Source organism: Struthio camelus, chromosome 19 (genome assembly GCF_040807025.1).
Source record: "Struthio camelus isolate bStrCam1 chromosome 19, bStrCam1.hap1, whole genome shotgun sequence".
NCBI lineage: Eukaryota > Metazoa > Chordata > Aves > Struthioniformes > Struthionidae > Struthio > Struthio camelus.
This window is the reverse complement of record NC_090960.1, coordinates 9,704,376-9,728,045: the sequence shown is the minus strand read 5'-3', so window position 1 is coordinate 9,728,045 and position 23,670 is coordinate 9,704,376. Positions and strand designations below refer to the sequence as shown.

The 23,670-nt window shown below is 41.4% G+C and overlaps 1 protein-coding gene across 6 annotated transcripts in view; it reads right to left on the bottom strand.

Moving 5' to 3' along the window:
* Positions 1–997: 997 nt before the first annotated feature.
* Positions 998–23,670, bottom strand: part of SEC14L1 (SEC14 like lipid binding 1) — a 46,062-nt gene continuing 23,389 nt past the window's right edge. For all 6 annotated transcript variants that reach the window (XM_068913265.1, XM_068913264.1, XM_068913267.1 and 3 more), the window contains 14 exons: positions 21,484–21,633; positions 21,263–21,394; positions 18,833–18,961; positions 18,348–18,582; positions 17,386–17,495; positions 16,385–16,574; positions 13,319–13,407; positions 12,130–12,200; positions 10,603–10,774; positions 10,143–10,277; positions 6,360–6,494; positions 5,113–5,364; positions 4,523–4,701; positions 998–3,897 (listed from right to left, as the gene is read on the bottom strand). In XM_068913265.1, the coding sequence (XP_068769366.1) occupies positions 3,792–3,897; positions 4,523–4,701; positions 5,113–5,364; positions 6,360–6,494; positions 10,143–10,277; positions 10,603–10,774; positions 12,130–12,200; positions 13,319–13,407; positions 16,385–16,574; positions 17,386–17,495; positions 18,348–18,582; positions 18,833–18,961; positions 21,263–21,394; positions 21,484–21,633 (2,085 nt within the window). In that variant the 3' untranslated portion in view covers positions 998–3,791. The remainder of the gene's footprint in view (positions 3,898–4,522; positions 4,702–5,112; positions 5,365–6,359; positions 6,495–10,142; positions 10,278–10,602; positions 10,775–12,129; positions 12,201–13,318; positions 13,408–16,384; positions 16,575–17,385; positions 17,496–18,347; positions 18,583–18,832; positions 18,962–21,262; positions 21,395–21,483; positions 21,634–23,670) is intronic.

Below are 23,670 nucleotides of genomic sequence, written 5' to 3'. Positions count from 1 at the left end.
CCTTGCACTGCTAAACTTCAGTTTAAAAAAAAAAAAAAAAAACACACCTCTCACAGCCTAACAGCAATTGCATTGGCCAAACCTCTAAACCAGAGCCCGGTACAGCTGAAGGCTCCCCCTCCCCAAGCCTACACCGCATCCCTGCGAGCAAAGCGATTCTCCATGCACGACAAGGGAAGTCTCAAACAATTCAGCAGGGGTGGAAAGACCAAGGTTTACAGGTAGTTTTATTGCTCAGGGGCTGTTCACTCACATTTTCTCAAGACAGGGCGTGCTCAGCACAGGGATACATTCAGCCATTTATTCTGCTAATATTTCTGTGGCAATGCCACTGGATGAAAAGAAATAAGCGTGCCAAAGCAAGAAAACAGCTATTGCACTCGTTAGCTCAGGTGGCTAGGCACATCCCAGCTGGCACAGGGACGGATGAGATGCATTTGAGTATTTGTACCCTTGCTGGGCTAAGCTTGCCCGTCCCAGTGAAAGCCTTCTATGTGATGCACAAAACGTGCTCCGCGTTGGATGGTGCTACAATATGCTGACTTGCTGAGTTCAATCTCCCTTTCCAACTGTATAAAGGACTATGAAGTTACTGTACATCCATAAAAGCATAAACCCATTTTTCTTAAGGGCTACCACAATACTTTTTCAACACAACCTTTAGTTGGTTTTTTTCCCCCCTCTTGGGTATACACAAAGGCACGTTGCGTGTACACGCAATGGGGAAGACAGGATTTTGTTACAGGCTCCCAGGGGAACTTGTTCCTTCGAAAACCCCATGTCCTCACCCCTCGTACACGCTCTGCTCTCTACTCCCCCAAAAGAAAGACTGCTTTGCCAAAACCGCTCCACAGCGGCAGAGTGCTGAAGTGGCTCCTGTTTCTGCCGTAACAGCATTCTCAAAGCCTTCAGCCCTAGCAGACTCGCTTTCAGCACATTCAATGACCCAGAAATTTCAAGCCTTGCATCCAGCTGAATGAAATAAAGAGTCTGACCCTTTTCTTCCAAACAGTTCACATTTATTATTGATAACAATAAAAAAATCTTTTAAAGACTATCTGTATTTTATTACCAAGAATGAGGTATTATGTATACAAAACATTTACAGAATTTGATATGCAATTCATGAATACAGACAGGAAAGTGCAGAAAGACACTGATAATGGGGAAACAAAAAGCCAACAGAACCATCATCGGCAGAGAGAACTAAGAATAGCAGTAATATCACACAGAAAAAAAGACCAGGGTATGGGAAATTAGTCAGACTGCAATGATCAAGTCATATTGCACAGCACATCACTTAGAGGAGAATTAAGTCTTGTTTTTCTGGAAATTTATCTCCCCAGCTGTTTGTGCTGTCGTGTGCTTTGAGCTCTGAAAGATGTGTTAGATTTACAGGAGGAAAAACCCAAAGTGCCACTTTTTGAGCCAGCTCAAGTGAAAAACAAAACTGATCTTCAGACTGGAAAAGTGGCTGCAACTCAAAAGGTCTACAAAGCCAGACACCTCTGGACAGATGTGGAGTGTCAAATGAAGCAGTTTCTTTACAGTTGTCAGCAAAATCGCCATCTGAGAGAGAGAGAGAGAAAGAAAGAAAGAGAGAAAGAAAGGGGACCATCTTCAAGGTAGAACCCTTAGAGCCTAGTAAAGGGAAAGCGGCGTCTGGAAAGAGCCACAAGCAACGTTAAGTTTAAACCTCATCGTTTCTTCTGCTGCATTAGCTCCCCTGTGCCTGGGAATACTGGTTCCTGCATGTCTAGAATCAAACCACCTCTTCAGCAAGCCGGCTTCCTACTAGACAGACAGAACACACGAGCAGCGTGAGACCTGCAACACATGGCTCTGCCCACTGTGCAGACACTGGTGGGGGAGCTGTTTTAACACCTAAGCAGTGGTCTATCTCCCACAACAGCAGGTTTTGGCAGCCAAGGTGACAGTCTAACCTCCAAGTTTTAAAAGTAAAAAACACAAAACTGACCAGTCTGGAAAGTTTAAGGAGACTTGCTTCTCAACGCTATTACTTAATCTGTTACTGAAATAAAGCTTTGCCAGCTTTATCTGCCATGTTCCATGGCCAGAACTGGTCTGCAGGAGAGGTGCTTCTAGTTAAGAGGTTAGCAACCTGCCTCTCAGAAGCTTTGCAGTTAAAAAAAATACTTATACTGAGTTCAGGACCAGCTTTCCTCAGGCAGGGCATCCAGCATGTCGAGTTCTGCTTTAAAAGTGCAAGACCTCAGCAAGCTCCTCTCCCAATTACCCACAACGCTGTTGGCTCCTCAAGACTACTGCAAGACTTAAAGAGCCTATCCAGCTTTCTAGCAAGGTCTGCAGCAGCACAGCACCTCCTTTTGCCTAGATGAAGAGTTTAGCTCTTTAAGGGGGTAAGGACGGACCAGTGGTCTAACTAGGCAACTCCTGCTGTGCTCCACACAGAAATCTTCACAGCTCCACTGCCAGATTATGGTCTGCAGTTGCGTGATGACATCCTTTTACTCAGCACTTAAGTCTTTTGTGCCTTGGAGATTTCGTAACTCGCTGTGCCTGGGAGAGGAGGCCCAGAGTGGAAGAATACTTGAACTAACTTTACAAAAAGAGTTCAGGTAGGATTGCTTGGGCCTGGGTATAGTAGGGACAAAAATCCACACTGGCAATTCACTACTGGCTGTAGCAACAGTGAAAATGGTAGAGTAGGCACCGCTGAGAGTTTCTTTTACTGTATCACTTATAATGAAGATCCCTGTGCTCCCTGTCTGTGTAAAGCTCTGCTTTTTTTCTGATATACACAGGGAAGGATAGGAGGCAACAGCGATTTAGAAGTGTGCAGGAAGCATGTAAGCCACACCTCCTTTGGACTGATCTAAGAAGCAAGCTTAGATTCTGCTTATATTCCTGATAACAGCAGAGTCTCACTAAAATGAAATCATATGGAGTGTACTAGGTGAGTGGAGTAAAGCTTCAGCACAAAACTGGGAACAAATCCCCAGACCAAGTCTGGACCAGTCCAATGTAACACAGCGAGGGAGAGCCTGCTCTCTGCCTCTCTCTCCACAGTGCTTCAAGTGCAAATTCAAGGAAAGAATGTGAATTGCTTTAACCCATCAATACCCAGAGCTGAAATTCCCCAACAATGTGCTCATACAAAAGGTATTAGTGTTAACAGCCTGTCCACAGCTCTGTGGGCACGCCTTGAAAAAAATGGACTCAAAAAATCAAGTATCCAGCAACTGCTTTTCTTCGTCTCGGGCATCACTTAGTGGCAATGGGAGGGCAGTTTGCAGCACTGGAAGATCACAGGGGATTTCATAAGGTGGTAAGGAATGTCCTGACAGGAGACTTGCAGTTGATTTCTAATGCACTATGGAGCATTTTTGGTAGGGTTTCTCTTTTTTGCTTTTTTAACACTTACACAATTAAAAAAATTATTCTTAACTGATACACTGATTATTTTTCCTTCCACGAGAGCCCTTGTGTTCAAAGTTCGGATTTGCGCAAGTGCACTTGCACAAATATCTATGGCTGAGTTAGGATAAAGGGTTAAAGTTAGGAGATGAGCTGTTGGATCTACCAAGGACCAAAACCACTAAGTTTAAAATTCAAACAGCTACTTTACTATCTATAAAAAGCTTTTGAAAGCTTTTGATTTTGTGTGTTTGTGGGTTTTTTCTTTTTCTTTTTTTTCCCTTTTTTTTTTTTTTTTTTGGCAATTGCCAGTTGAATATGCTGTATTGCAGTCAGCTGCCACAGGCGAGGGTCCAGCCATCTCATCCATTTGCTTTTCATCTGTTGTGGCACTACCTGGAAATCATGGAGCTGGAATGGGACTGGCTGGAAGAGGTTGTGGCAGCACTGAGCTGGGAGAATCCACTGTGGCTTGATTCAAGGCTGGTCATAGATCCTCTGCAAAAAAAGCAAAGAAGTTTTAAGCTTCAGAACATACGAAGGTTTTGATTTCCGCTACGTATCTATATTCTATTTATTTGCACAGTGAATAAAGCATGTAACAATGATTTCAGTGCAGATGCTCAAAAGCTTTCTTGTGTCATCAGATAAAAGAATGCGGACACCAAAATGTCTTCCTGAAAAAACTAGATGCTGTTTTGAGAGCCTCAGAAGTAGCTTCAGCCAAGTATATCACTGGCAGGCAACTGTACTGACTCAATCCCATTTTGAGTTGCATCAGTTTCTGCATGACAACCTGCCAAGCACAACAACTTGCACCGTGCTTTTAAAACTGAGCAATGCACTCAGTAATGATTAGAATGAAATAACTAATTAATCTCTTTTTGACATTAGTTGTCCCCAATGCCAATACCAGTTGTTGGTTTTTTTTTTGAGGCCTATTAAAGGTTATCTAGCTTTGTTTATAAATCTAACGATACTACATCAGAAAATGCAAGACCTCACAACTTATTTGCATTTGTTTTAAGTGGATTTGATACTGGCTTGTTTCTCTAAGTATAGCAAGAGTCGCATCAGAAAGGTTTGACATTGGCTGACCTTCATCGACCTTGGCCAGACATACCTGAAATCTTCTGATCCTATTACTTCTGTATAATACATCACTTTACATTTATGAGAGGAGACCTGTAGAGATGCTAGTACATCATCCACACGAGGCAGGCTGGTGGTAGCACAGGCAGGCATGTTATGAAATTTCCACTGGAGAATATAGAAGCCAGGCCATCTGGTCACGTGTGATCCCTGGAAACAGCCACAGCAAAAACTGAAAATTAACTTTCTTAACACAGTCAAAGATTTGTAGGCTTGAAATACCTTTTCCAAGCTTAGGAAAACTGCCTACACACCCATAATTGTTTTCCAGTGCCAATATTTCAGCTCTTCAGCCAACCGGCAGTGCTGGTCAGCTGGACTCTCCCCACAAAACATGCTTACAAAGTTATGACAGAAAACCCTTCCCTTCACAGCAGACCCTATGCAAGTACTATCCCCCTTCTTCGTAGCATTCTGCTAGGAACATAAGCTGAAACGTCCGCCAAAAGGAAGCAGCCAGTACAGAGCTGAATCATTACTGCAAATCATCAATAACATTTGTGAATTACAACGTCTAGTTTTGGAACAAGCCTCCATTTGCTCCTGCACCAGCAATCTTACCTGCACACTCTCCCCTTCTTTGCAGATAAGGGCAGACTCCACCATACTGTAATCACGCCCCAACTGCCAGACTTTGTCTATTAACTGGACATTGTTCCCACCAGGAGATGTAATACTGTGAGCTCCTAGAGAGTCCTTTTTAGGAGGCTGTGGGGCTCTCTTGGAATGGAAGATGTTAAAAACAATGTCGCCTTTACACACATCAAAATCCCATGTGATCACAGACGAGGCATCCACTATCTGAATGAGAACCTGGGACAGGGGAAAAGTCAGATTAGGAAATAACAGTTTGCTTAGTAAAGGCAGAAGATCTTACCAAAAAAAAAAAAAAAAGAAGATAGAAGAACAGAGCTTTGTGTTGCTGGGCTTAATTTAGACTAGTAAAAGGCATTCTAGATACAAGTTCTCTCTCTAGGGAGTGTCCTTATTTAACATACAACCTTACAAAGCTCTCAACTAGTTTCTTAGAATATCATGCGTCTTTGTCCTTCATTCCATTCAAAGCAGCATCCTTCTAAGCAATGATATTCTCTAAATGGCAACAAGAAGATACCAGAAACGGCCACAAATTTCAGCTGCTGAAGCATCATTACGCATCAGGACTCTCTTAAGGGAGAACTCTTAAGAGACCCTCTTAAGACACCTTAAGATTAGATAAAACAACGTGAAGCAGTAATTATTATTCAGACGACCAGCCTTCTCGTTCAGGTTTTGTGTTAACAGCAACAGTTGAACACACGCCTCATCCCCACATGTGGGGCTTAACTTCTGCTGCAGTGCACGCAGCCCACAGTTTGCCAGATTGGGAACTATAAAGCGATGCATAGCCCTGGACGTACGTTCAGACTACGCATGCCTCAGTTTGAACCACAAAGTTCCCGTCATGTTTTAATGTACCTACCAGCACATGCTTATAAACACCTCTGCACAAACAACTCAATGTAATTCTTAAGTTAAATGAGGCCTGAGGAAGCAAGATCAACTGGGCATTCTCAGTCACATCATGAGAGAGAGCAGCACCAAGTTCATAAATTAACAGGAGTCCAGCAGCAGTGCATATCCTTGAATTTAGCCCTTAGACCAAACACTCACAGGGAGAGGGAAACCTCGATTTAAAGAACTCTTCTGTATGTGAGGGTTTGAACGCCTGCTTCCCCATCAGATGGTCCTAACTACCAGGCTCTGGCAAAAGCCAGACTCCAGAGCAGAGGGTTGAACTGAAAGAAAAGGGTAGATTGCAACCACACCTCATGTGGAGCTCCTTTGAAGACGCTTGCAGACTGGTATATTGTTTCAGTCCAAAGCTTTATGTCTTCATTTTCCAGCTCTTCTGCTGTCCGGTAGAGGGACTTGGGAACCAGCCCACCCTCTGGAACTTCACACTAGAAACGTAAGCAGAGCCATTAACAAGAACTCCTTCCATACGTCCTCAGACTGTTATAATCTCTGCCTACTAGTCTCAGAAAAGAAAAATCACATTCAGTCAATGTTCTGAAGAATGAGATATGGACAACTTGAAAATAATTTTCTAGCTTGTACATTGAATTTATATTTATAGGTATATTTATTTTACATATTCCAGTAAAATAGCTACTATGATCTGTTTTTGTGAGTTGGCAGAACCAGGCACCAGGATTAATAAATCTCACATATATACAACAACAGCCATTACAGAAAAAGGCTGTGCAAATGCTATAGTCATCACTTATACTGCCCTGTACTGAGGAAAGATATAAGCCATTTAAGAATGCTGAGGAGAGCAGTGATGATGACACAAAGTCTAAAAAAAAAAATACAGTCTACAGAGACCTCATAGAACTGGAGCTGCTAAGTGTAAGAAGTAAAGATGGAGGGGAGATATAGTAACAGTTTCCAAGTAGGTAAAGGATATTGCAATGAGAAAGGTAACAGTCTTGATAGCTGAGTACTGGAACTGATGACACAACTTCCCTAAGTAATTTTCTTTTTAGAAAGAAGTCTCTAGTGATCTAGTCAGGAACAGGTTACATAGAATTGTTTGGAATAGCAAAAACATTAGATAACAATTACAAAAGAGAGGGTTGAAAGGGTCTTTGAGAAGTCATTTTTGTTGAAATATCCAGAAGTAAAGGAGAAAAGAAAGAGACCCTATTATTGCCTGTGATTGGCAGGAAGTATTGTAGCAATCTGCTTTCTGGTCATGTTCACTTTGCTTGCTTAAGCAATAGATTTTGCCAGCTTCTCAAGTTTCAAATTAGATAGCACAGACTCTCTCCACTGAAAGCTACTGCTGCTGTAAAAAGCAACCCACTGAAGACAAACAAAAGCTTCGCTCCAAAATGCTAACACAGGAGTATCACATTATAATTTGAGACTGTATTTAAACAGAACTGGATGAATTTTCATGAAAGATACAGAAATTAATCTACAAAATGTAACAGGGATTTAAAAAGCAAGCAAGCCTGAAATTATCATGTTTTAACACAGCTGAAGCAATTGGGGAAAGAGAGTGTTACTGTGATAGAAGCTCCAGAAAATGTCTGCAGAAGCTCCAGGAATGCCACATTCCTATACCTCTCTCCCACCAACGAGTTTGCATTGTCAAAAACATCACAAAGAAGAAGAAAAACCTACAGTATCACTGAGATGTTAAAAAAATGCATTCAACTGACTCCTATGTCTAGGCTGGAAGAAACTGTTCAAGTCACAAGACAAGGGAATGACACCCTGCAGTAAGACAAATTTTCAGTGTGCTGTGGTCAACATGGATCCCAGTATATGTGCACACCATACATATGAGACCAGACTATTTGTGAAGCCCTGCTAGCAGATGTGCCACGTATTTCCTTGAGCTCCTTATGGTATCAGTTAGTTCTCCTAGGTTACCCAGGCTCTTCTGATTAGGTGGCAGTGACACTGGCCAATAAAGCACCATAGTTATCATGAGTTACTTTCAAATGGGCCCAAACGTATGGGAACTGTATGCCTCAATATAATCTTGTTTGACCACGACCTTTTCTTGGATAGTTAAGGCTACTACATATACACAGTTAGAACGAGAATAAAAATAAACAGCTCCCACAAGAACAGACATTACCGTTCTGACATGTTTAACCAGCCATGTTTGTCACTGGCAGTGACAAGAGAGCTCTTGCTGGTCAAGTAGACTGTTAGAGGTAACTTCAACACTGGTGTTTGTGCACATCCAGAACATTTGAAATTGGAAGGGAAGACCGTAAAACGTTAGAGTCTAACACGTTGGATATTGCTAACCTCTTATCTTGCTGCCGTGGAGGAGAAAGAACAGAGAACGGATCTTGCACTGCCATCCTATGCTGGCACACACAGATGCAAGCAACAAAACCAAGTTCAGTTCCAGGCACCTCTAGCCAAAAAAACAACTCAACTCACACACACAGACAGAAATAATGAGCCAGCAATATGCCCTTGTGGCAAAGGCGGCCAACGTGTATCCTGGGCTTCATTAGGAAGAGCACTGCCAGCAGGTCGAGGGAGGTGATCCTTCCCCTCTACTCAGCCCTAGTGAGGCCACACCTGGAGTATGGCACTCAGTTCTGGGCTTCCCAGTATGAGAGAGATACGGAGCTACTGGAACGAGCCCAGCAAAGGGCCTCTAAGATGATTAAGGGACTAGAACATCTCTCATACGCAAAGAAGCTGAGAGAGCTGGGACTCTTTAGCCTGGAGAAAAGAAGGCTGAGGGAGAATCTTACCAACGCATTTAAACATCTGAAGAGAGGGTGTAAATAGCACGGAGTCAGACTCTTCTCAGTAGTGCCCAGGGACAGAACGGGAAGCAACAGGCACAAACTGAATCACAGAAAGTTCCCTTTGAACATAAGCAAAAACTGTCTTTTACTCTGAGGGTGACTGCACAGTGGAACAGATTGCTCAGAGAGGTTGTGGAGTCTCCATCCTTGGAGATATTCAAAAGCCGCTTGGTCAGGGTCCTTGGCAACCTGCTGTAGGTGACCCTGCTTGAGCACGGGGGTTGGACTAGACGATCCTTAAAAGGTCCCTTCCAGCCTCAACCGTTCTGTGATTCCGTGAAACCACAGTGACATGTATTTCAAAAGCCTCTGCTTAGATCCTCTGAATTAAGAGCTGATTTGCTAAACAGGGGCCTAGACTATTTCAAAAAATTTTGAAACAGCTTGCAGCTGTTTTGAAACAGCTTTGAGCAGCTTGCAACAGCAAGCTGCTCAAAGGTCCTCAAGAGAAGAGAGCTTCACAGTGGTGCTGGTTGCCTGTACTGAAAAGTCCTTGGACTTGAACTTGTTTCATACAGCAAATGCTAAGCTAGAAAATCGTGATAACACACTGGTTTACAATCATCTTCTGTGGTCTGAAGCTCACAGTTTGGTTCTCCTTCTCGGCACCTTCCCTCTGAAATTCTGACCAACAATGACAAAAACCAAATCCAAGCATTAAAAACAAAGAGCTTAAAAGGTACATGGTCTTATAGATTGCTCAAGATACGTTAAGAAAAATTTAAAGATTTAAAATATTTACGTAACTCATAGCGTACCTGTATCTAATATTTCTGCTTGATTTGTATTCAAGTTTTTAGAAAACAGTTCATTTTCTTCAGTCTGTCTCTCTACAACCTCCCCACACCTCAAGATTATTGGAAACAATCAAACGCTCTATACAAAACTTTTTGACCGGGATCATACAGCAGCTCAGCTGCATGATCATCGTGATACATCAAGGAATGCAATCCTCCTCTTGCTCAGCGCTGTGCCAGCATGTCTGCTTGAACTTGAGTTAATAGGTAACGGTGAGGACTGTGGTTTTTAATAACCACGCCCAGGTACCTTGCTAGCTATTTGAGATTTGCTGTGACGTAGTACTGTATTTCACTTTTTAAAGGGGATCCCAAATAAAACTCCAACCCAGGAGTCCTACATCTTAGCCCCCTCAAAATGTTTTGTAGCAGACTGAAGACTGCACTCCAAATTACACTGGCAATTATTCTGTGCTTTTGGGTTTGCTTGTTTAGAGGAGTGGGAAAAAGAAAAAAAGAATACCATGCACTCTCCACCAAGGAAATCGGGGATAATTTCTTTATCAATGTAATCCAGCAGTCCCCCAGGTCCCTGGTAGTCATTTCCAGCATAAATAAGAAATTTCTTTCTAGTATTGTCATCAATGAATGGACTAACCTATAAACAAAAGAAAACAGAATAGATCAGGTTACCAGATTTTTCCTGAGTAAATTCAGATGGAATCAGTTAAATCACATTAAGCGTTACCACCATTGTTATGCAAAGTTCACATCATAAACAAGCTAAGTTCTTTGACTATATAAGCAAGTTCTCAGGTGGCACTTTCACATCCATTCCAGGAATCAGGAATCCTATGAAAGCGACATGCCCAAGGGATAACGTTTCCTGCTTATAAAGCCTGATTTTAAAAGTGCTTATACAAACTGAAAGTGTGTAGCAGTGTACTGAGGGCGCTGTGGAAGACCTGGAATTGCAGACATACCAGTGTCCAAAGAACTGGGAATACTCGCGGTGCTCTCAGGATAAGAAGACGGCCCAGAGTCTCAGGGTAATTGGCTTCAACCACCTCAATGATTCTTAGCAATGCTTTGACGCCAGGTCTCCATAAATGCCTCATGTTCAAGCCTTCTAGATCTACTAGACAGGTCCAAGAGCTGAATTTGAGAAAGACAGGAGAGAAACAAAACAAAACAAACAAACAAAAAAAACACACAACCACAGGGGAGAGGGGAGAGAGAAGTCAGTGGCATCATAACTCTCCTTTCTTATTCAAACTCCCAATGTTTTGAAATGTGCGGACTCCACTGCACGTGTGTGTTTTTGTTCCTTCCATCTTATCTCCTTGTTTTGTGCTAACCGTGCACGCTGGAGTTTAAGATCCTTAGAAAGGGAATGTCTTACAGCATGTTAAGCAGGCTTTCAGAGCACGGGGTACAATAATCGCTTTGCACATCATTCACATCTCCCCACTGACATTCCAGACTCCAGAGGAAGGCTAACAACCAGCCAACACAAGATGACATCATCACCCTGCTCAAATGTTAAACCATTACTTTTACTGGGAAACCTATTAAGTGGCGACGCTGCTAAGAAACAATTTAACATTCAAGCACAGATTTCCCATACTAACACAGTACCCCTTTTAAGAGTACCACTTGCGCTTCAAAGTTAATTCCGTTGTCAGATCTCACTGAAGGAAGCTTGTTCTATGAGAGATGTGTTCTTAATACTAACTACTGAGCTGCAGCATATGCTTTAGTTACTTTCCAAGTTCAGGTCTTGCCCTAGGCATGGATTCAAGATTTACTGCTGTACTGCACCAACTACCAACATGAAGCGATGCCCAAGGATTCTATGAAGCAGTAAGCATTTCTTTGTTTTACTTACTGAATATTTAATATGTAGGTACTGTAAAGCTAAGAGGACCACTTCTACAAACAAAGGTCCAGCGGGCAGTATATGTTCATAGTTATACACATGAAACCCATCTTTTGGATTTGATTTCCCACCGAGAGCTGAAACAGCAAGTCCTCTAACAGTGAAAAGACAAGCAGACACATGCATCTCTGAATCTTTACAGATTAAGGGAAGAAGTCAGAAATTGAAGAGAGTCCAAGAAACATTGTTTCGTTGCAGGGCCAAGTCCTCTATTCATTCCACTCCCTTCCACTCCTGGCTATAAAAGCCTCTAAAAACAGAGGGGGAAAGGGGGTTGCATGTGTTTGCAGGCATCCAACACCGCACAGAAGCAGAGTACCCCAGGTGGAACCGTTAGGAGCACAACACAGGCTGCTGGAGCACATGTTGCCTTTCCCCCAGGGCTCAGCTGTGCCGACTCACTGAAGTGGTAACTGGGGCGGGTCCCAGCTAAGTGTAACTGCACGCGTGTCTGCATGCAAGACACACAGCCCAGCCTTTGCTTGCTCCACTTAATGAATTGAGCTCAGTAGTGTCACACTGCCTGATGTTCTTTTCTCCTCTCCCTTCCCCCCCCCGCCTTTTATTTTACCTTATTGGCCTGCCAAATACTTTTGTGTTCTCCTCACATCGCCTCAGCCCTTCTTCATTTATAGAAAGAACCTGTATAAGAAAACACGCTTTTTAGAGAAGAAAGGCCAAAACTAAGCAGGTGGGATAAAGGAAAAAATGTTTGTAACTGATCAAGCCTAATCAACACTACAAACTCAGGTCACCGTAAACTAACTTAGGTGAGGAGAATAAACAAATAAATAAATAAAATAAAAAAAAGAGAGATTTAGGAGTAATGATTTCTAGAAGGACTACAAAGATTAAAAAAATACCAAGGTCCTGCACATTACTTGAATACTACAGAGAGAGTTCTACCTAACGCGTTCGCACCAACCTCTTCCAATGGTTAGAAAGTAGAAAGTACTACATTTATCAAATTGGTTTAGCTTGTTGTGAAATAAGCATGCCTTTCTATAAAAGTGATAACATAGAAACAACATCCTCTAGAAAGCTGAGATCCCAGCGTGATACAGACAAGAAGCCTGCCTCTCTACGCTTCTGTCGCTTTAAGCTTTGATTTCTTGTTTACTCAGAAACTAAAGCTGCTTTTCAAGTCAGAGGAAGTAACCCTGAAACACAAGTAGGGCAAGCAAGTAAAATTTAGTATGTGCCTGGAAATGCCATTGGCAGAAAATGTATAATTCAGCCCCTGCTTCTAGTGGTTACTATGGCTATGACTCTGAGTACTTGGAGTCAAAAAGTTCTTCAGAACTTGGAATTGCGCCAGCTTTCTGGTTGAAAACTGAGCAGAGTCTGTCTGGGCGATGCCTTTAAAGAAGCTAACGTTACAGGCAAGTACTTTTTCCTTAAAAATAAACTATTCTTATCCTTGGAATACAGGCTTGAAAAAAATGTGAGCATGGCATTTTCTCTCCTGCATGAATGTAAAGACTTAACTTTGAAGTACTGCACAAACGGCAGAAGAATCTGTGAAAATGCTAACCAATAACTATAGGAGCTGCCAAGAACTACGCCTTTCCGCCATCAGTTTGCAGTTGGAAAGAATGCAGAAGACTAGCTACCAGGAGCTTTCAGATCTAGTCAAACCAAAAACAGACGGCCACAGAGTACATCAGAATATCCAGTGTGATGAATACTCTGGCAGAGCAGGAAATTTCTAAATGAGAATATCACATTGTTAGCAACTTGCTGGCTCCAAAAATACTTACGTATCGAAGCAAGGCCTCTTCCCCAAGAGCTCGCACTAAGCCTTTGGTATCCATCTGTCCCAATCTCAGCACATACAGTGGGCGACCATCTGAATAACAAGGACAAATATATCAGCATCACACTTAGTGCAAATTACTTTTTTTTTTTTTTTAACTATAATAGATAAATTGAGGGAACTAGCTTCATGCTAAAATCCAAATGGAAACAAACCATACATAGTTCATTCAAACCTTGAGGCATAGCTTGAAGAGGGAGCTCCTGGGGCAGATGGCAATATAAAGTTTACCCCGTCTGGCTACGGGGTATTTGATACAAATCAAAAGTTTACCTGTAACTGAACTGCAAAGCTTAATGGAGACATCTTGATGCAAAAATACTTCCCCTACCTACAAGGAAAGCCCAAGGGACTTCAACAAGTACTTTTATAGATCTTAGTACACACAGTCAAAGACAAAGGACTACAATTAGCTTGCAGCATAGCTAAGATGCAGGAAAAACTGTAGTCTATTAGTGCAACGAGCTACTTGCAACAAAGGAGGCAGGCTTTCTATGACACATGCTGTAATACCGCTCCAGACAACCTACAGCAACCTCTTTGGAAAGGCCATTGCATCAAGTTCTGAGAGTTAATGCCAACAAAGCATTAATCCAGAGACCTGCTTTCTGCAGTATTTGCTGAAGTCGCATCTTTTAGCTATGCCATTAAATATCAGGCAAACTGGCAAACAGCCTCACTAATGCAGGCTAAAGGCTGGTAAGAACAGAGTCTGCTCCAGAGATCAGCTTCAGATGGACCCTCTGCATTCAAAGGCTCGTCTTTGCACAGTTATCTTGCTGCACATCAGGGCATCCTGATACTATCCAGGATAAAGGCCTCAACAAACAACAACAACTGTATTGGCTGAATTTGAGAATTAAAATTGTACACTTCTGGCTCTTAAGATTCAAGGAGCTAGTTACATGAAACATCTTCTATCCTCACCAAAGCTATGATATATTTTTAAGCTTTGTTCCATCTAATCTGGTACACTAGGTAAGTAAGCTAGGATACAAAAAAAAGGTTTTCTACATAAAACAATCTGTCTAAAGTTCTGTTGTCTGTATTTAGCTTCATTTCCCTCCAACAACTGCAAGGAGAGAGGTGTCAATTTATCATTAAGTCCTTTGGAACCCAGGGAAAGAAGCTGTCAAGATACACTGTAGAAAAAAATATTTGCAGAGTCAAATCAAGTAATTTTTTCAGCTACAACACTACCACCATGAAAGTTCACAAAGTCTCTTATATTTTATTAGGTGGTCTAAAAGCAAATGTCATTTTACATTAGAACACACATTTATCTTGAAAGGTACTGTCTAGCTTTTGAAGCAGTAAACAACAAGTGTTATTAAGTTTCATAGCAGGTCCCCTCCCTCTCTGATGCACATGCGGGCAAAAACAAACTAATAGTTTACTAACTCTGCTCCACCCAAAAGATGCCTGAAAGAACGTCTTTTAACCGACAGCGATGTATTATCACTGTATATTTTATAATTCGTTAGAGCTTTCTGATTTAAAAAGTTTGACTGAAGGACTCTTACCAAAATAAAAGCCACTCAAATATACACAAAACTGTACTAATTACAAGCACAAATAATATTTTTCATTTTTAGCATTAATAGCTCATTCAAGACAACATGCTTTATAATCGCTGCCTTCTTTGCTTTAGTGCTAACAGCTACTGAAAATTCAGCTGTGGCACATTTTGCATATGTGGGAGGAAAGGAGGAAGAACAGAAGAGAGGGCTTTAAAAAAAAACCCTACCCACTGTAAAATTTTAAATTACAGAAAATTGCTCAGTTTGAAGTTCTTTACTGTTTCTATTATTGACAAACCCTGCTTTACTTGCGTGTGTGCTACAAGAGACAAAAGGAACCGAGGAGTAAAACGACGAGTATGCAACAAGTCTGAAGAACGCCTCAGAAAACATTAAACGGCCCTCTGAAGCGTTCTGTGCCTTTCTACTCGCTGGTCGGACCCAGTTATGTGCTATTGATGGAGGAAAATTTTGGGAAGGAAGGGCAAGGAACTGACAGAAAGGGCGGGCATATCCAGAATTCTTTTTCTGAGAATCTACAAGCATATTCTCATTTTCCCTTTTCTTAGTTTGAGGCTTGTCAAACCCAAAGCAGCAGGGGAGAGCCATTCAGACTCTTCAGCCTTGCAGTGATTAAACTTCTCCTGGGCCCTCCCCTGGCTCTTGGCCACTACTGCTGACAGCTTCCTGTTCCATTTCATAACGTTTCTTGTAACAGGAAGAGCTAGCAGAAACAACGGTGCCTAGCGGGGAAAAGACTAAATCAGAACATAGATAACTCACAGTAAGAGATCATTTCCCTTTCCAAAGAGTCCACCCTGCCTCAAGCAACAACTTTCTAAAAAGTGTTTTGGATACGCACACGCGACAGCAACAAGATCAGTGCACATTAAAGCAAGCTGAAGGATTCTGGGGGGAGGGGAGGGGCCATATTTTGAAGATCTGGTCACAGCTCACCAAACAAAGTGAATTCAGCCAAAGCCTTTTGCCTTCTTAAATAAACCTGCTCTACTTGGTGTGTTTGTAACACCACGCTTACCGTTAAACTGATTGAGATGCCAAATAAGTATTCATTTATGCCGTCAGCAGACATACTCAATATCAGGAATAAGCTGATGAGAAAGATAAACTTATTTACCAACATCTTTAATCACTGAAAGAGAACACTCATCACCTGCGTAACATCCTTCTCCTAAGCATCTCAGAGCACGGCAGAAATGCAATTAATAACTTTTCTGTGTTACTGGCAAAGCAGAGCTCTTTAGGGAGTTCCGTATCATGTCTGGTATCAGTCAGATAAAGATTAGGACCTGGCAGTCTGGCTCGACTAACTAAGGAGCTGGCAAACACCAGTTTAAATGCGTTTAATATATAATATGTGAGAAGTTTTACCAATCTTTCCAGTCATCTCTAGTTAGCAGAAGGGCAACAACTGTCACTTCTATTCAGAACATATAAGCGTTTTTCGTTATCTGCAGTACAGAGCATACCTTTGTCATGGTGATGCCAGCCTCCTGCATAGTAATCTTGGAGTACTTGAGGAGGGTTCCAGGTGTCTAGAATATAGTCTACCTGGTGCTGTTTACGCCACGTTAGCGACTGGCAAAGAATCTCTCTTGCTTTATCGATGTTGAAGTCCCGGGCACGCAAAAATCGTAAAATGTGCTCATCCTTCGGGATCTATTAAAAAATACTTCATATTCAATGTTTGCAATGAGGACAAATGAGAAGACAACAGGAGCTGAAGAAGGTGTAGGCCTGACCCAGGGCAAGAGGACAGTATATAACATTAGAAATTACTCAAGTAAATCACTCTTTGTTTGCAACAAAAACACGAGCGCCGTCAGGCACTGCAGCTACCTTGATTTGAGGGATATAATTTCAGAAACTCATTTAACTGAATCATTTACAGTTGCATGACCATACTGAGTGAGTCCAATTTATATGAATCTAGGGACAAAACGCAGATCACATTTCATTGCTGATTAAAAGGAAAGCCTGGAAGCCAAGACATACATGCGAATTGCAAAGAAATGGGAAAATCTGAAAATATACCCCCAACTTGTTTTCAGTCAAGTTCATGTGGGGTCATACTATCTCCCTTTCAATTCTGCACTTAGGGACACTGAGTTAAGAATGTTTGGCCAAAAACGCTAAAAGGAGGTTATTCTAGAACCAGGTAGACTTGTAAAACTGACATCGTTTCCCTCTGCTAGATTACTGACGTTCTGGGAAGCAGTCCTGCTAGCCATTTAAGCACCTCAGCCAGCAGTCAGCTGGACAGTCACAGCAACCTCCTTTTACTGCCAGTGTGGAGACTTAATTTAGCTGTTCCGCTTCTGCAGGAGCCTCTCTCTCTTGACTAAAGAGGGGCACTTCCCAGGACTAGTTGGCCAGATGAGGTGTGGCATGATGTTTCATCTGGCACACCTTGCATCTCACACATTCTGGAACAAAGAAACACATGAGACTAAGAGAGAGACTAACTTACTTTGCCCTTGTGCGTCTCCTGGAGCCATTTTCTAAGTCGAATGAGGCAACTTTCTTGCATTGGTGTCAAATCACCCAGATAACGCTTGATGTAGTCTGCATCCAGCTTGTCTAAAAGGTGATGTACATATGATTAGAGTGGTCATGAACTGGCTTAGTCCAATAGCAAACGATTTTACATGCTGATACTTAAGGTAGCAAATCAGCTGCTCTTATTTGCAGCCTCTGCCAAGTCTGGCTGCATAGAAGTGAGAATTTCTCAACTGCAGTTTTGCTTAATGCAAAAAATAATAATAATAAAAAACACAGACAAAAACCTTTGCTCATCTTTTGCCAGCAAGTTACCTCGTTTACTACTACTACTACACACCTTGCCATGTTCTGTACAGGCAAAATTTGAATAAAGTATCTTTCAATCGATGAAAAGAAGCACCAAGCAAAATTTACAATTTACCTTAAAGTTAAACCGGTAAGATTAATTCTCCTTCTGCAACTAAGGACTAAAATCAGGCATTTACAAGTGCCTTTTCCTAATACATCCAGATTTCTCAGTTCACAGCACCATATAACTTGCTGCTTCTGCAAATGCATACAAAAGCTTTGATCTGCGATACTAAGCCTCTCAGAGCGCAATAATTTTCCCAAATTATCCCTGGTATCAACAGGGGAAGGAAGACACAACAGAAGACTGAAGCCAGGAAAGCGGGCCATTCATTTGCAAGCTAATGAACAGCAGAGAGGGGAGCTTTTCTACCCATATCTGATCTTCATTCACTAATAAGATCAGCCGGTAACAGCTATTCAGCTCTAACACAGGTTACTGCTCCGCAAGCCTGCACTTTAACATTAAATGTTACCAAACAAAAGAGTTAACGTGAAGGTTTTCAGTTGCACATCAGCAGCACAACACTGAGAGCCTCTACAGTACAAAGAACCTTGCTAAAACAAGTTAGACAACAGTACCATCAGGCGTTCCTGCTGTAGGCTCTGCAGGGCTGCTTGAGGTGTTGAGGATCTCCTTGTTGTTCAAGCCCTCCTTTGAGGCCGAGTCTGGTATAGTAATGGCAGGGGAAACTGGTCGTCTGGCATGGGACATGCTGCTCTCCAATTCACACGCAACAGGAGGAGTCCACCGAGGAACAAAGGTTATTCCTTCCTCCTCCAGCTGCTTCAGGTAGTATTCTATTATTTCTTTTCCCTTCAAAAAGGAAATTTCACTTTAGCTAATAAAAATCCCCATTTAGACACAAAAAGAATTGGGCTGGAAAGCTATTAAATACCCAAACCTCTCTAAAGGTTCCACTTCCAAACACAGACACACACACATTGCCCCAGGCTAAAGGGCAAGCAGCCCAGCTTTTTGAGGGCAGCAACCTGTTATTTCACAGCAGCTACTTTGTCTTTTTATAAGTTAGAGCCAGGTACCTCCTTCATGACTTTCAGCTCACCTTTTTAATATTGCTGGTGTACTGCTTCATGGCAATCTTTTCCACTGTGCTTTCAAAACCAAAAAAAGATTTTATGTCCAGGCTTGCTGACTGTTCAAAACAGGTCCAGTCTTCATTGTCAGGATGAACCTATTAGTTAAAAGGAGGCCATACGCTTCAGTTACCCATTTGGTATTCTTTTCCTCACAGTATTTTAAGTGCTTGTCTCATGTTTTTCAGGTTCATGTAGTCAAAAATATCTAAGTGGAATTTTCAGTCTTTTGCTTCCTTTACAAAACACAGATAGAAAAAGATAACACTGAAGAACAAAAAGCTGAGAAGCCTTCCTACAGTCACATGACTAGCACAGCACATTTTCTCCTTAAAAAGGAAGGTGGGAGAGGAAGAAAATAAGTGCACCAGCCAAGAGGCAATGGACTAGCACGTTTGTACAATTTACAATATTTCATTCTTGAGACAGGTGTACACTACAGTCACAGCCCATCTGTGAAACACGGTAGAATAGTCCACAGTGAACTCTCTGCTGCTGCAGGTTAGACTGATAGACGGCAGCAAGTACAGTGTAAGCATTTCCAAGCTCTGCAGTCTAGACATGTTTGCAACAGACATACCGCAATAGAACATTCCCTTACTGACCTACAAAGTACCTTAATGTTTCGTAGACAGAGAAGTATTTTACTTTGTCCTCTTACGATAATACTATGGAAAGAAGCATAACTTTTTCATTTGGTTCACAGCTGAACAAGCTGGATTACGTAGCTTCTAAGGAGGTCTTTTCTACTTTCTCTAAGGAGGTCTTTTCTACTTTCTCACCCTTTTAGGTTTAGAGCATCCTCAACTTTCTTCTTAGCTTATATCATATTTAGTTGAGAGATGATGACCAGTTTTGCTCCGTGATACTACTCCAAAGCAAAGCAGTTTTCTAAACTGTCTTCAGCTAAAAGAGATTTGTCTAAGGATGTTCCAATCTGGTTCTGAATTCATGGTTATATACAAACCTCATGGCAGGCTGGATTTCTGAGCGTGCAATTGTCCTATGTCTTAAATGCCCCCAGCATCCCTTGCAACATGCTAAAATTGACTGGGAACAGTATTCACATACTGAGGCAATAATATCAACTTGAGATGGAAGGCATTTGATTTAACTGTCAGTGAAGGACTGTTCTTCGCAATACGTTGCTGCATATAGCTTAAATTAACGTGTAGTGCTTCAAGGAACAGGACTTCAACCACTGCCTTTGCAATCTATTTGCCTGCTTAATGCAATTTACAGGATGACGACTACAGAAAAAAGAAGCACTTCCCCTCCTTTGCATCTTTCTGCATTTCGGGGGGGGAGGGGCATACAAAAAGAGCCTGTACCACCTAAACAAGTACAAGCCATGAAAATCACCTGTAAAAATGTTTCTGCTCAATCATAAATTCAATTTTAAAATAAGGTATTTAACTAAAGGAATTTTTAAAAACAATTGCTTCTTGAACTGTTGTTTCTGATTCTGCATTTAGCAATCATTGCTAATTTCTTGATTGAATAGAGTAAGGGCAGGGAAAAGCAACCTGTTTTGAATGTATTTGCCATGTGAACTTTTCTGTATAACATTTCCCCTGTTTAAAAGGATCTTTCATAGAAGAATTGCAAGCAGAAACACACTTTTCAATGGGAAACAAGTGCAGTAACAATAATTTAAAAAAATCAGTTAACAGTGTCAAGCGGTTTAGGTTTCCAATGACCTTTTAAGCATGGTTCTGTACACAATACAAAACATTTCAGTTATTAAACCTGCACTTAAAAAGATGGCTGCAATGCAAGTAAGTGGTTTACAGGTGCTAGCTTGGATTTGAGCTTTAACATCCATTCCAATTATTACTTTTATAAATATGTGTCCTATCAGCCTACGGGCGTTTGATAAGCCATAAACAAAAAAGCACGACCACAGCAGGAAGCACACCACCACACTCCTTTGTATCAGAAAACGTCTGCACTGAAGTCCAAGAACAGCCACGATAGAAAGAATTAGGTTAAAACATAGCTGACTTGATGCATGTTTCTCTGGAACTGAGCAGAAGGCAAATAAGCTATGCTCAACTTTCCTTTAACAGTTCTGTCAGGATATCATCAGCCTCAACAAGGCCCACTGTGCTACTACAGACCACAGACTTGCCTAAACAGAGCTGTCAAACGCAGCAAATTGTGTCGTGTTCTTCTGGGATATGAGAAGATGCTCAACAGGGAGGGTGCCAAACTTGCTTCATTTCTTCAACCCGGTGTGTTACATTTAGCACTAACAACAATTATCACTCATGGTGTTGTCTTGGTTATTTTTTCTTGTGAGGCAAAAGCCAAGAACAACCCAACTTCTGTTTATGAGTCCTGAAACCTAAACACTGACTTAATTCCATCTGTAGCACCATCAAGAGCCTGCTACTCACTGTGTAACAGCAGTGTTCGTTAATAATGACTCTGTTAGAGAAGGTTTCATTGTAGGCCTCGATATGCAAAGTCCGCTCTCGTCTGTTCAAAGAATTTTTCTGGACAAAGTAGACGTAATCCACTCCTGCAATCTGAGGAAGACGCGACAGACTGTTAAAGGCATAATATTCATGTGAAACGATATCCAAAAGTATGAAACATCCCCTTCAAACCTAAATACCTTCTTCAATAGCCGTGGTGCATCTATATCCAGCTTACAACGCCTTTCAATCACATGGATAGCTTCATCCTCGCTCTTGTATTCATTTACAGTGTCGCTAGCTACAAACATAGGGATCAGAGGACACGTAGGAAACCTTCTTTCATATGCCTGTAAAGATGGAAAGAGAAAAAAATAAGCTATTACCACAATTAATTCTTGTGTATGTTCCTCATTGACGTTACCAGCATTATGACACCCCTCATCCTTTTCATAGAAACAGTTGAGCCTTCCACCTCTCCTTTCTGGAGTCCTAACTACGGCTGAACATCACAACGCGTTCCAAACAAACCGTTTATCAAGGTGTTCCCTCGTACAGCCCTATCTAGGCAAAACATTCTTTAAAACTACACAGAAAACACCTCATTTCTCCCCTTCCCTCCAAAGGAAGTTTTTTGCTATGTACAGCAACAATCCTCTTGTCAGTAATAACAGGAAAATAAGATCTTACAACACTCTATTTCTAAAATGCTAGAAGAGAAAGCAATGATGACTTGGATTAAAAAAAAAAAAAAAAAAAAAAAAGCCACACGCTAATTGTCAGCGTTCCACCAAGACGTCTAGAGTTTCCCATACAGCTCCCAAAGGTATAATAAAAACATTTCAAAGTTTATTTCTTAAGTTAATTGAGCACTCAAGCTCTCTATGTACAGGGTAGTGCTAACGATTTCACTGCACATTTTATCAGTTTATAATTTTAACAATATATTTTAAAGCTTTCCAACAAAATGAGTCAACTTAAGTTTTTTGTAACAATGCAGAGACTCCAATAGCTCTGATCCTGGTTAAAGAATAGGGTCATGTTAACGAGTTGATCTCTTAATGACGCACACATAAACAACAGTACTAATCGGACACACTTGGACAGATCAGTTATGAAGAGCCCGGGATCAGAAAAACAGAGGAGTTATCCCTCCTGGTAAGCCTGCCACATTTAATTCCAGAACCAGCCTGACTGGACAATATAACATTTATTTGTACCTTTTCTTTCATAATCACTAGCTGTACCTCCCCTTTCAATTTGGCTTCCCCCACCCCCCCAGCAGAGTGGCAGTGAAGTAACTAATTCTCTAGCCCGAGCTTTCAAAACCCTGAACTTTTTGCTATTAGTACCAAAACCTTGTTAGCTTTGGTGAAGAGGACAGGACTTGCAAGATGTCTGGACAGAGGAAAATACTCCAGTAACATAAATAACAAATCTGAGAGCAGAACAGGTAACACAAAATTCTTTAGAGAGCTAAAGTACCCATTTAGCTCTATTAAATAGTCTTAACCGCTCTTAATATAGCTGGGTTGTGGCAGAAAACAATGTCAACAGGGAAAGGGTGTGGAAGAAAATAAGCAGCTGCAGAAAACATGCATCAGTGGCAGGGAGAAGACAAGGTCTCTTAATTTTCCCTTTATAAGATGACAAATACCTAATTTGCTAAAAGTGTTCAAAGGTAGCAGTGTTACTATGGTGACGATGGTGCAATGCGCTAAAAAAGTGCCACCTTTTCCCCCATGTATCTTTTTAAACCATTTTTCACAGCATGATTATCCCGAGTTCATCAAGCTCTTCCGTAACATACTAGAAGTACAAGCAGTGAGTATATGCACTCCATTTTTTAAAATGTGCATCCACGCACAGCTGGCTTTGTTTAAATTAAGAATAGAAATAATTTCTGGGTTCAGAGACGTGTGCACAATAGAAGTGATGTAACACAGTAACAAGCAGTAGAAGAAAAACGTTTACAGCTTCAAGAGAAGGGACGATGGGTCCTATTAATATTATGGTATAAGAAGTTGTGTTCCTCATTTATTTCTTGTATGAGGCTCTTGTTTCTTTGGACAGAAGGCTATACATTTTCCAGTCACTCGTGAACGTCTCAGCTCTCTCCCCAAGTAAGCATCAATGTTCTTTCTAAATTAATCACTATTGCAACTATATCAAGACTGAGGTTAAATGCTGCCCTAAGCCAGGAAAGGAGCAGGTGGGCAAAGACTGCTAGAAGCAGCAGAATAAGTATTCCTGTTTTTCAGACTGCTCCATCTAAGACAACTTTTTGTTTGAGAATCTTATACCAAAACAATTATCTACTCCCTCTCTTCAGTCTATAGAGGATGTACAACATTTCTCAAAGTATTTTTACTTTTGGATGACAAAGA